The sequence below is a fragment of the Thunnus maccoyii genome, chromosome 9 (assembly GCF_910596095.1).
Source record: "Thunnus maccoyii chromosome 9, fThuMac1.1, whole genome shotgun sequence".
NCBI lineage: Eukaryota > Metazoa > Chordata > Actinopteri > Scombriformes > Scombridae > Thunnus > Thunnus maccoyii.
This window is the reverse complement of record NC_056541.1, coordinates 9,757,462-9,771,216: the sequence shown is the minus strand read 5'-3', so window position 1 is coordinate 9,771,216 and position 13,755 is coordinate 9,757,462. Positions and strand designations below refer to the sequence as shown.

The 13,755-nt window shown below is 37.0% G+C and overlaps 1 protein-coding gene across 1 annotated transcript; it reads right to left on the bottom strand.

Annotated features, from left to right (window-relative positions):
* Positions 1-1,608: 1,608 nt before the first annotated feature.
* Positions 1,609-12,502, bottom strand: prlrb (prolactin receptor b). Its single transcript, XM_042421208.1, has 9 exons — positions 12,415-12,502; positions 9,675-9,757; positions 7,325-7,457; positions 5,837-6,006; positions 4,619-4,785; positions 2,989-3,130; positions 2,806-2,902; positions 2,636-2,705; positions 1,609-2,465 (listed from the first exon to the last, which is right to left on the bottom strand). Exons 1-9 carry the CDS (start codon positions 12,417-12,419, stop codon positions 1,662-1,664), a joined length of 1,671 nt encoding a protein of 556 aa, XP_042277142.1. The 5' UTR covers positions 12,420-12,502; the 3' UTR covers positions 1,609-1,661.
* Positions 12,503-13,755: the final 1,253 nt, after the last annotated feature.

Here is a 13,755-nt window from a genome sequence, read left to right as displayed (position 1 = left end):
AAACAAAATCATTAGATGTCACCTGTGTCAATGACACTAATTTGAATTCTCTTACTACTGCTATCCTCAAATGAATATTTAAAAAGGATTTCATTTGAAATCCTTTATATAATGTGATGTAAAGTAGCCTGTGTAGACTTTACATGTGAAATGATTCATTCCAAAATGATTTCTACTCTCAAAGTAAATCTATAGAATATAGTTCATCAATGATTTCAAACATCATTCTTATTTATAATATTTTTTAGTTTTGATTTTTAATCATACAGCTAAAATAAGTAGTGATATTTTCCAAAAGGACAAATCTTGTGTAATATTTTGGAGTGAAACTCTTGTTGAATAAGCTTCAGGAACAGTCATTCTTTTAAAATCTGTTGCATTACATATGTCTTTCAAAGAAAAATACTCTGTTTATTTGTTTAGACTACAAACATGTTTGTGTGCGGTCTGTTTCTTTTGGTTTCTAGATCAAATTAAAACAATCTTTTTGTGAGCAAGCATGGTCAGATTTGCCTGTTGTTTACATTCGACTGTGTCACCACTTTTAAAAATTTAGTGTCACGAATATTGTGTTGAAGTGTGAGTTTGTGTTTCTTGTGTTTACATCTCAGATAAACCAGAATGGCCAGAATTGACCTTCACCTACAGTCAAAACAACAGACTGAAAAACCACTATGTGATCATTTATCACCAACTAATCTTTAAAGGATAAGTCTGGTGATATTCTAAATGCTCCTGTTCGCAGTAAATCCCATGAAAAGAACAAAACCAAGGGCGTACCATGCCATACCCACTCACCATACGACGGGTAGTGTAGTTTATTATGAGTTGATTCCACATACACAGTCCTGCTGCTGTAAATACTCATTAGAGCATGAAACAGTCCCCGACAATAAAACACCATTTACTCCTGTTTTACTAATATTTACTATAAACAACAGCGTCCAGCTGTTCTAGGAAAGTACGCAGCCTTTTTAAAAATAAAATAATTTATTTGTGGTACGTTTTTAAAGATTTATGTCTTCAGAAGGGACAAAGAGAGCCACAAACTATACTGAGAGTCGGACTAATGCACTGTTTGACTTTGGTCTTTTCATGGGATTTGTTTGTTATAACAAAAATACAGATTATCACTAGTTTTTTCCTTTAACGCTTTTCATTAAAACACAAGTCATTCTATCTTATTTATCATCACCCCTGTACCTAAGACATTATACTTTTAACACCCGTTCTCAGGACTGGCTGACACTACATGTTCCTGCAGTAAATGAATTTAATGAACTAATTTTGGAAAGACAACCTTCAGATATTTCACCCCATTTGTCTGGAATCATTTACAGAGTAGACTGAAACTTGACACACTGATATTGATAGGGCAATTAAAAAATTTGTTCTATTGATTTTAGGTGTGACTGTTTTACATATGTTTACCATTTTATTCCTTTCTATACCTACACCAAGGTTATTTTAGAATGGAATTATTTATAATTTGTCATGCTGTTGTATTTTATTATCATATTGCTGTCATTCCCATCATCATTATTATTTTATTTTTTATTCTGCACTCAGGTCTCACTAGCAAATGATCTCAATGTGACTTCCTGATTTAAAAAAAAAAATTTAATTTAAGTATATTTGGACAAAGCATATAACATAGAATCCTACATTAAAGGTGATGCAGGGATCGTATCCACATATCCACTATCGATGAGTTCTGTGCAAACTCCAGTCACATGACGATTTCCTGGCTTCTGACTGGTGGAATGTGTATAGTGGTTACCCTTTTCTCTACGGGACGTGTCAAGTGAGACACTTTGTTTCTGGAGGAGGACCATACTGTCGCTGGTCACCTCCTTCACCCTGCTGTAGTCCTCCGGCAGGTCCTCTTTATGTCCCTGAATGTAACCGGAGCTGTCGAGCGGGACATTTTCTTTCTCAAGGATGAGAATATTGTCTGTGTTCACCTCTTTCACTCTGCTGTAGTCCACTTCCTGTACGTAACCTGCATGTCTCTGAATGTCCACATAACCGCTGTTTGCGAAGGATGTGAAGGTGTTCTCAGCTGTGCCGTCACGACTTGACAGACTCTGATCTGTTGCGTCTGTGTTTACAAGGTTTATACTTGGGCGCCGATGTTTCTGAGTAGGCAGCTGGGGTGGCTCCACGTTAGATAATCTCTCTCCAGAGTGAGACTTGTTGCTGTTTATCAAGTTATTTATTTCATCCTTCCTTTCAGCAGCCTTCTCCCAGTCATTTTGGACACAGGTTGATTCCTTACATTGGATTTCTCTGTCTAGGTGGAAGACAGCAGGAATAATCAAGCTTTTTTTCCTTTTTTGAGATTGAAGACTGTCATCATTGTCACACACAATCAGGTAGTCCTCCATCTGGTCCTTCCAGGCCACCAGAGGAGGAAAGCTCTGGTTGGTGATCAGGGCATTGACGATGTCTTCAGATCGCCCGCTCTGGAAGGATTAATTAGGGTTTATTGACATTGTGTCATATGTCGGACTTGTTATTGCTTTCTGTGTTATGTGTCTTTGCCTTTACTTTGTCTATCAAAAGCACTATGTAAACTCTGTTTTTAAATGTGCTATATAAGCACTTCTATTCTATGAAGCAGAGGCAGTTTTACCTTCAGAAGTTGAACATCGACGCCTCTTATCTTTGGACGAGGAACAGGGGGCAGAAGACACTGCTTCACACTGAGGAACAAAAGAAAGTGATTCATGAGTCAGATTATCTTTATCATCTTAACTTTATATAAAGAGTTATATATCTTTTTTTGTTGTAGAAGACACATACTGTTTCCTCTTCATGACCATGATAGACATCACTGCTAGAAATGGAACTGAAGACAAAGTAGAGACCAATATCCAAAACAGTCTCTCCTTCTGAAAATCTAAATTTAAAAAAAAATATATATATTAGTACATGTAAAACCTTTCTTTGAAGCCAAAGATGGAGCAAAGAACTAATGAGACTTACAATCAGGGATTTTCACAGAGGTAGTGTTGCTCCACTCACTCCAGGAGCCGTGGTCTAGTCTCCAGCGCACCCGGACCATGTACACCACCCCGGGATTGACGCTGTACAGTGTGAAGTGGGTTTGTCTACCTGCCTTGAACTCCTAGAAAAAAAAAAATCACCTAATGTTTACCTTGTCTGCAAGTTTAGATCACATTTTGGTTAAATAGTAGTTGCAAATATGTTTGTTCTACTTGAACTGGTGAGTCAGACATGTCTGATTAAATTACACAACATTAATTTACTGTTTCCTAACAGCAAAAACATACTAATAAAATGTTTGAATTGTACATTCTGTATTTTATTATCTATTACTTTCTATTAGCCCCACTTAGTTACTGTTGCTATTGGTCGTACATTGCAGGGTAGAGCTTGTTAATCATAGTTTTATAAATAAAAATGTGATTAAAATGTTCGTACTAACACAACCACTGGATGGTTGAATAAAAAATAAAAAAAAAAACATACACAACAGCACCATAGTTAGATTTATGTTATGTTATATGTTATGTATATCGTGTTATGTTCGTATTTTAAAGAGTATGCTGTATTTTAGCAAAAGTAAAGGACTTGAGGAAGAGAAATAACTGCAGAGTTTGGCAAAAAAAAAAAAAGAGTGTAAACTTCCCCAAACCGAATAAAGAGCAGCAAAAATACAGTATGTACATGATTTTTTTTAGCAGTTATGAGAGTGCGTGTTAACAAAGTTAACATACAGTTTGCTCTATGATGAAGATAATTTACAGTAGTCTGGTTTTTCCAGTACGCTTAGCCTGCTTCGCCCTTCACTATGCAAACCATCACTGGCACACCTATAGGATTCGTCTGCTGTTATTCAAGATTCAAGATCTTTTTTTATTATCTTTTTTCAACATAAGGTTCCACAACGAAATGTAGTCTGCAGCCCCCCAATACTACTCACAAAACAGAAACCACAAAAATGGACCAACAAACAACAAGTCACAAAAACAAAACTATTGTTTATGTTGTAGTGTAGAGGATTAATTGAGGAGTCTCACAGCCTGAGGAAAGAAGCTGCTCTGTAGTCTGGTGGTACGACAGCAGATACTTCTGTATCTCTTGCCAGATGCACACATGACAAACAAACTAGGGCTGAAACCAACAATTATTTTCTCAATTCATTTGAAAAAAACCTTTTTAATTTTATTTTATTAATAATTTAGTCTAAAAAATGTCAGAAAATACCAAAACAAATACCAGACACAGCTACCAATGTGACATCTGCAAATATCTTGTTTTGTCCAACCAACAGAAAGATAAAAATTGAAAGATATTCAGTTTATTTTCATAGACGAAACCAGAAAATATTCACATTGGAGAAGCTGGAACTTTTCGCAGCGAGATTTTGATTACATGCAAATTACAGATTTTACCTTTTAGTCACTCACTATTCTGTCCTGCAAAACAAAGACAATGTAGAGCAGCCCTCCGGCGAGGACAATGTTTGTTTTGGAAACCCAGAAGGATAAAAGCAAAGCTGTAAAAACTATTTGACCCCATTTTGGAAGATTTATGTGCAAATGATTTCAGAGTTTTCCAGCACCTCAAGCGTTTAACATTTAACACTCACCTTCCACCTGTTGGTGTTCTCTTGTTTGACTCCTAGTTGATATTCAGGGGTGACCCAGCCGGACTGGGTGTCTGTGTTGTGGGGACGCTCCCACTTCACATGCAGGTTCAGACTTTCCTCTCTCTCCTCCACCAGCAGTGTAACATTTTCAGGAGTGTTGGGCTTTACTGTCAAGCACAGACACACACAAACAGGGGCTCTTAAAGTAGCTCTTCAGACACCAAAGTGTCACAAAAACCACAAAAACACAGAAAATAATCAATTTCACCAGTATATGCTGCATTAGATATGGTGCCAAATCTAATGCAGCAGAGTTATTGTTTTATTACATGGGACAGGACTCTGCTCCAAATGCACTGTAAGTTCAGTGCATGGACATCAAGTGCTTGTATAACCAAACAAAAGATGTGAAATTTGATCCGAGACTGTACACAAGTTTTACACGAGGCACGAACCAGTTCCACCTCATTCTGTACAGGTCTTTATTTGTGCCTCGTGTCTGTCACTCAGTACTTTTCCACTCCTTATGGAGCTCAAGAAGGCTGCACAGCCAATAAAACTGCGCCAATCATTAGCTGAATCAATGCAGATAAATTTGTGCTGTGTAAACGTCTTCAATGAATACACAGGTCTAGTAGTAGCCAATAGTTCAAAGTGTGTCATTCCCAGTCTGACAAAAAAACACTGCTGAACTAAGCAGATTAAACTGTTCTTAATGATTTAACAATAATATTCTTATAATTTGTAGAGATTTCTTGTCACTTAATTAAAAATAGTTAAAGGATAAATAACTATTATAATTATTATTAATTATTAATCCACTGTGGTTCAGTGTTGTAAGACAATGCACAATAAAGTCCAAGGGAAGTGACAACTTTTTATAGTGATTGTACGATAAGTAGTTCTGTGCAGAGTCAAACTGTCTGCAATTATATTCTACATATTCTCCATAACTCAGAAAACAATCCCAGTTTAGAGGATATTTTCAATATGCAGAAAGTTGCTTTATTGAAATTCTCTTTCAATTACTGTCTTTGTTAATCTGCATTTTGGTTTTCTTGATCGCCTCCTTGTCTTTATTTTAAATACAGATGGATTCATGTTTATATTTTTACTTGAGAGGGTTTTTTGAGTACAGCTTTTACAAAAAAGGGAGCATATCTATGTCAGATATCTCATCTCATTTAAAATCCTCTTTCTTTGGGAATAACAGCTTACCTATTTCCACCACATCTATCCGTAAGGTGTCTGAAGTGGCGTTGCCGAGGGCGTTGAAGGCCACCACTGTCAGGTAGTAGTCGACCCAGATGGAGGTATGGTTCTTGTCAAAATAACAGGAGTTCCTTCCTGCTGAGTGGTAGTCTGGACACTCATGTGTTCCTTCCAATCTAAAAGCAGACAAAACAAGACCTTTACTGACCAGGATATGCTTCATATACACAAAACCAGCCTTGTGTAACTGCGCTGTGGGCTGTAAATACATGTAAGCACTAAATAAACAAGTACCTCGCTCCACTGATAGCGGCTTTTTACTAATAATCAGATATGAGTCATCTTATGTGTCCATAACAGACAACTGCAACATAATAATGTGTCGCCCAAATAATAATATTTTTAGAAAGAAGAACGATAATCAGAATTCCTGACAGATCTTATGAACCACAGGGGTAGAGATTGTTGTCAAATCATACAGACGCATCTAATTATTCAAATCGTATAAAAAAAGTGCAACTGTCACACAAATTGACATTTTACGTATGTTTTAACAAGACTGAAGAGTCTCCAGCTATGCTAGCGGGTCTATGAGGCTGTATTTAGACACAGTGGTGCTTTGAGCTAAATGCTAACGTCAGCATGCTAACACGCACACAGTGACAACACTAACATGTTGATGTCTCAGTTTAGCATGTTAGCATGCGAACATTTGCTAATTAGCACTAAACACAAAGTACACCTGGTGTTCATTCATAAACTGTAAAACATAGCATCGCACAAACTGAAATGGTCTTCAGTGTCATTAGGATTCATTCCATCTTCTTCCCCGTTAAAGGGTTTTTTGGGATTTTTTCCCTCATCTGAACTGAAGGTCTGAGGATAGAGGGTATCATAAATTGTACAGACTGTAAATCCCCTTTCAGCAAACTTGATTTGTGATATTGAGCTAAATAAAATTGATTTAACTTGACAAGAGTCATACATTAAACATAGTTTTTAGCTACTTTTCAACTTTACAAAAATACAATTCTGTACAACACAGAGTCCTTTTATTTCTTAACATGAAAGTAACTGAATATCAGCTCTCAGTTAAATGTCTTAAACTATCAGTATTGGTATTTTGCCTTCAGGCCTGGGTGAGTGAGGGTCACACAGGTGAAGCGTTTTAAGTCCGCAGGTTTACTTGCACAGCAACAAAGATTTGTGCTCAGCTGACTGAGCACAAGTGTGTGAACGAGGGAGCTGGTAGTTTTCCACTCTCCTGTCTACGACACTACACTGACAACTCAACAACACCAGCCATACTTTTACTCGCTCTGTGTGGATGATAAAACTCATCAGAAACTTCTACGTCACCCCGTCGCCCAACCGCCTCTCTCTCCCTCACTACTCCCTGTCTGTACGTCTACTGTGATCTGTCGAATAAAGGCGAAATTCAAAGATAAAAATTCCTACAGATAAAAATAAACGATAATTAGTGATAGGACTGACTTTTCTCTCTCGTAGTAGAGGCGGTGCGTGGTCGGCAGCCCTCCGTCGGAGCCTGGCTCCCACCGGCAGGTAAACGTCTCCTTCTCAGGGGATGTGCAGCCGAGCAGGACTGGTTTCCCTGGTGGAGACATACCTGGCAACACACGTGACAAACAAGGACCCAAATTACATAAAAACATTTTCTCACCTACTTAATCATGCAGATAGTTTTGGCTTTATTTGTCCACGTTTTCAGATATACAGTACAAGACATTAAAACCATAAAATAACACATATGGAATAATGTAGTTAGCAAAAAATGTGTTAAACAAACCAAAATATGTTTAATATTTATGATTCCTCTCAACCAGCTTCATGAGGTCATCACCTGGAATGGTTTTCAATTAACGTGTGCCTTGTCAAAAGTTAATTGGTGAAATTTCTTGCCTTCTTAATGCATTTGAGACCATCAATTGTGTGACGTAGTGTTCATATACAGCAAATAGCCCTAGTCAACTACTGTAGTAATCCATATTATGTCAAGAACTGCTTAATTAAGTAAAAAGAAATCCATCATCACTGTAAGACATGAAGGTCAGTCAATCAAGAGAATTTCAAGAACTGTGAAAGTTTCTTCAAGTGCAGTCGCAAAACCATCAAACGCTACGATGAAACTGGCTCTCATGAGGATCGCCCCAGGAAAGGAAGACCAAGAGTTACCTCTGCTGCAGAGGTCATCATCAACATCTCAACATCAACTGTTGGAAGGAGACTACATGAATCAGGCCTCCATGGTCGAATTGCTGCAAAGACACCACTACATTACATTACATTAGTGGAAATCAGTAAAAATGTGAGATTTTTGGTTCCAGCCGCTGTGTCTTTGTGAGACGCAGAGAAGGTGAATGGATGTTATCTGCGTGTATGGTTACCACCGTGAAGCATGGAGGAGGAGGTGCGATGGTATCGGGATGCTTTGCTGGTGACACTGTTGGCGATTTACTCAGAATTCAAGGCACATTTAACCAGCATGTCTACCTGCAGCGACATGCCGTCCCATCTGGTTTGTCTGGTTTTTCAACAGGACAGTGACCCCAAAACACACCTAAAAGGCTAAGTAAGGGCTATTTGACAAAGAAGGAGAGCGATAGAGTGCTGCATCAGACGACCTGTTCTCCACAGGAGCATTCAACCCAGCATTTGTGGGAACTCCTTCAGGACTGTTGGAAAAGCATTACACGGGTCGAGTGTGCAAAGCTGCCATCAAAGCAAAGGGTCAAAAGGCGGCTACTTCAAGGAATCTAAAATATGAGAGATATTTTGCTTTGTTTACACTTTTTTGCTCACTACATAATTCCATATGTTATTTTATAGTTGTGATGTCTTCAGTATTGTTCTACAATGTAGAAAAAAGTAAAAAAAATAAAGAAAAGCCTTTGAATGTGTCCAAACTTTTGACTGGTACTGTATGTTTCTTTGTCCATTCAAGTTCAGTTCAAGGTTAAATTAGTTTGTGATGCTCATGACATTGAAAAACTACAGAAAAATTCAACAGTGACAATTATCTTACGTTGTTTGAGCACAGGAGATGATACTTGTGTTATAAACTTATTCCAGTGATCTTAATCAGGCCCACAAGATTTGCATTAATTTCTTTCTGTGTATTTAAAGGAACAGTTCAACATTTTGGGAAATATACTTATTCGCTCTCTGTCAAAGACTTCAGACAATCAATGTATCAAATGCTCTGGAAAACTACCAGTATCACATTTCACATGCTTTTAGCGCTTTCAGGCGTCACTGGTCACCACTTAATGGACCATTATGTACTGGACTATTTCTTGGATCTGACCAGTTGCCCAGCTACCAGCGGAGGTTCCAGGAAGTTACGGCTCCGAGCTAAGAATAGTCCCCCATGAAAAGGCAAATAGTCATATTTATACTTTGGTGTTGGTATAGATACAGATTAAATAAACGAGACCTAACATGATAATTACTAAGTGTTACGGAAATGGTGCTAGGTGCGACCTGGTAGGATTGTCTCAGTGACTTTTACATAAAAGTGACCTGATTATTCAGACATGAGACCAACATGTACAATATGTCATTACATAAAGATGTCTGACTATGTATAAGAACTGTTGACAGTGAGGAGACATTATTTATATTGTATTTATATTATATTAAGACATATTTGTGAAAAGAGAGCGAAATAGAGAGAAGTTATTATTATTATTATATTATTATTATTATTATTATTATTATTATTATTATTATTATTATTATTGTTGTTCTATTTCAAGTGAACCAACCCTTTAAACATGATATTGATATTATCCAAAGATAATGTCATTCAAGTCTTTCAACTTACTGTTGCACTCTACAGCTGCCAACAGCAGCGAGAGCATTGCCAGCCCGACATACCTCGTCATCCTAACTGTCACGCTGTGCACCCTGCAAAAAGGAAGTGACATCACAAGTTTGTGGTTAATGAAGTGAAAAAAACCCGTGGCTGTGTGTCTTGTTTTTACCTTAAACAAGACGATATGAAGGGAAAATAACTAGCACAACCAATAATTGTTGGTACAGGTTGTGGCTGACACATGCAGTACAGGCCAACAGTCGTCACATGCTGATGAAATATATGTAACTTAACATGTATATTATGATTTAAACCGCAGTATCACATGAGTTTTTCATCAGTTTTCATTAGAGAAAGGAACTGCAACATCAAACTTGTGAGGGTTATAAGTTAATAAAGACAGATCAAAGGTGAAAAGTTATACTGGAGTTTTCAAAATTAAACTGGATTTACCAGAATTAACCAGACAACTGTGAAAAGATTGAGGTGATATTGTGTTAAATCTATAAAAAAAAAACCTTGAATTTTCATAAATGTGATTGCTGAGGATAAATACACCATCATGTTGTTTTTTTAATTAATCTGACTCTCACTTGTTGCTCAGCTAAAATTACATAAATGAACTGTGCTTCCTTATTCTGGGGAAGTCAACTTCAGACAGATCTACTGAGTCAGATAAAGCTCTTGCTCACACACAGAAACTCACACACACACAAACACACACACACACACAGACAGACTTCTGAAACATCGGCATACATGTTGGAAACTCTAAAATTTAGGTGACAGCACCCAAGATCAGAGGGGCAACACACTCTGCTCTAAAAGGCTGTTTTTCTTCAAAGTCCTGTGCTGATTTTTCTGCAGGTTTTCAGTACATTTAAAGTAGCTGTTCTTCCTTGCTTGCTCTTTTCTATGCAACAGTATTGAAATGCTTGACGCAATTAGTCATCCGAAAAGGTGTGGGAAAGCTTCCTACACCGGCAGACAGACTGTAATTCACAGGAAACTACAGGTTACACCTTTAACTGATTTTTTGCCTCTCTTTTTTGTACAGTAACCACAGCGACAACAAGTACGATTTCATGCTGCGACACCTGCTCTGACAAGTTGTAACAGGATCGCTTGAGCAAGGCAGGACCTGGATGAGGCTTATTTCTTAATTCTTAACCAAAGACGAGTAGAACAAAGTGTGAAAAAAATACCTAAAGCTAAATATTAAGCTTTATAGTGGGACTAAGCATCATCTGGAGTAATAGTATTATGTAATGTATGTACTATAAGATCATTTAACATTTTCTTTGCAGAGTAAACTTTTGTTTTCTGTCAAAGAAACCTACACTTATACCATTGTGACAAATCCCAAATGGCTGGAATTGAATAAACTTTTATTTAAAAGGTGCAGTGTGTGGGATTTACTGGCATCTAACTGAATAACCCTTTCCTCTCAAATGTGTAGGAGAACCTATGATGACCACGAAACTTGCAAAAAACACGAAAAGCCCTCTCTAGAGCCAGTGTTTGGTTTGTTCGTTCCGGGCTACTGTAAAAACATGGCGGGCTCCGTGGAAGAGGACCCACTCCCTATATAGATATAAAGGGCTCATTCTAAGGTAACGAAAACACAACAATTCTTAGTTTCAGGTGATTATACACTAATTAAAACATACTTATAAATATTATAATCCATTACTGCCAATAGATGCCTCTAAATCTTACATACTGGTCCTTTAATACTACAAAAACACATTAACTACATTACATTAGAAACATAAAGTAGGACTGTTTTCATAAATAATGTGCAATGCACAATTTCTTGGAGTAAATTACAACAACAACCTAAGTTAAAAACCCTACCTACATTAATATGATTTGTACTAAAATAGAAAAGATCCACACTGAAATGCTTGACATCGTTATGTTGGTATCATTCCATGTCATACCCTTTAATACGTACTGTTATATAACTTGAGCTAGCACACTCTACACACTATATATAAGGATCTTACAAGAAGAACAAAAACCCTCCTCCCATAATCTGCCATTTCCTGTGTGAATTATTCAGTTTCAGTTGATTAAAACAGGAACTGATGTCAAGAAGAATCTCCATTATATAATTTGTGTAATTTAACAAATAAAAAGATTACATTTATCTGCGGTGTTTCCAAAATGGATTTTCTGTTACGCTGGACAAAATAATAGAAACACCTTGCACTAAAACCTACTTCATCATCATCATATGGCCAAGCTAAATTAGACAACAACACAGTGTTCTGCTTTTTGCACACACAGTTTTATCATCATATTAATATGCAAACACATTGTTCACCCCCACTGCATAGAATCTTTGTAAATTACTGTCTCTCTCTTTCTCACACTGTTGTGTTTGTGTTTATGTTTATTGTTTAATGTTAATGTTTATTGCTTTTTCTGTTGACATCATTGAATTCCTTGTACTTGCTACTTGGCAAATAAATCTGATTCTTCTTCTTACACAAGGACTGGAAGTCTGCTTTCTGCATATTAATGCATGTTATTGCACAGGACTGCATTACATTGCACAACTAGGTGTTCAAATTGTGTCTGCTCCCTGTGGACCAAACTGCCACACATATAACTAGTTAAAGTCAAACAAAAACTACATTACAAAAACCTAAGACCTTTAGACACATTTATGCTAACAGCTGCAAGGACAGTAAAACAACAGCATGTGACGCAGAAAAATGTAATATGGAAGGTGTTTACTTACGCCATTCACCAATTAAGGACAGGTGTCGACCTTCCCAACTTAGCAAATGAACTACATTTACCAGATGTTGACACAAACACAGAGGAAAACAGTAGTCCTCTTCAGAACACTACTACAGTACACAGTCAACCTTCTCCCATTTGGCAGGCGATCTGTCTGACACCTCAGGTATGGCGTGTATGTCTGGTATGAGAGGTGTCCTTATGAAGGGGAGGGCTGTGATGTCGTCAGGACCTGCACACCTGAGTTACAGCCAGAGATCACAGCCTGAGCAAGATGTTTCACTGTGGCATAAACCAGTCTTCCTTAAAGCGCAGACTGACTGTGAATCTCGACTATAGTCTCAAATTATGTTGTTTTATTGGCATATTATGAAGAAAATGTCACTTCTGTTACACAGGCTGATGTCATTCCCCATCTGCAAACAAAAAAAGAAAAAAGGATGGAGAAAAGATTGAAGAAAATATGATCAGTGACATCTAACGTTAGCTAGCTAGCATTAATGACGGTCAACCAGTTGTTTGTTGCATATTTAAATTAACACGTTAGTTACTGAAAAGAAATATATACAAGTAAAATGCAGTTTTTATACAAGTAAATGAACTAGAGCTGCGAAGATTAGTCGATTGATAGAACTATTCTGCTAATCATTTAATTGTTTTAGTCATTTTTTAAGGAAAAATGCCAAACATTTGCTAGTTTCAGCTTCTCAAATGTGAGGATTTGAAGCTTTTCTGTGACATAAATGAAAATAAACAGATTATCTTTGGATTTTGAAAAGTTGATCAGACTAAAGAAGCCATTTGAATACATCACTTTAGGCATTTTTTTCTGACAGCTAGCTAGCTAGCATTAACAATTAACAGTCAACCAGTTTTTTGTTGCATATTTAAATGGACACAGTAGCTAATTTTAGTTACTGAAAAGCAATAAAATACTTGGAAAATACAATTTAACTGCGTTGTTTTAAGGTTTAGTTGTTCAGAGTTCAGGTTCAATCAAGTTTGACAGGTAATCGTTATTGCTCGCTATGCTAGCCATTCCAAGCTAACCATAGCATTTAACTTTACCAGAAATGATTGGCCAATGTTACAACTGCCTACAAGAAGTCTTTATCCTCCTGTAACGTTATAATGGAAAGTAAAAACTGGCACTTGCCAGTGCATATGCCACTGAAAGAACAGTTGCTTTTCTTTTAGATTTAGGCGTATTTTCCCATATATCAGGTCAGAACAGTCTGTAATTATTCTCAATTTTATTGACTTTATTTACTTTATTGGTAAAAAATTAATTTAGACTCTGAATCCTAAAGGCTGGATTAAGCCTTTTAGCCAACCCGCA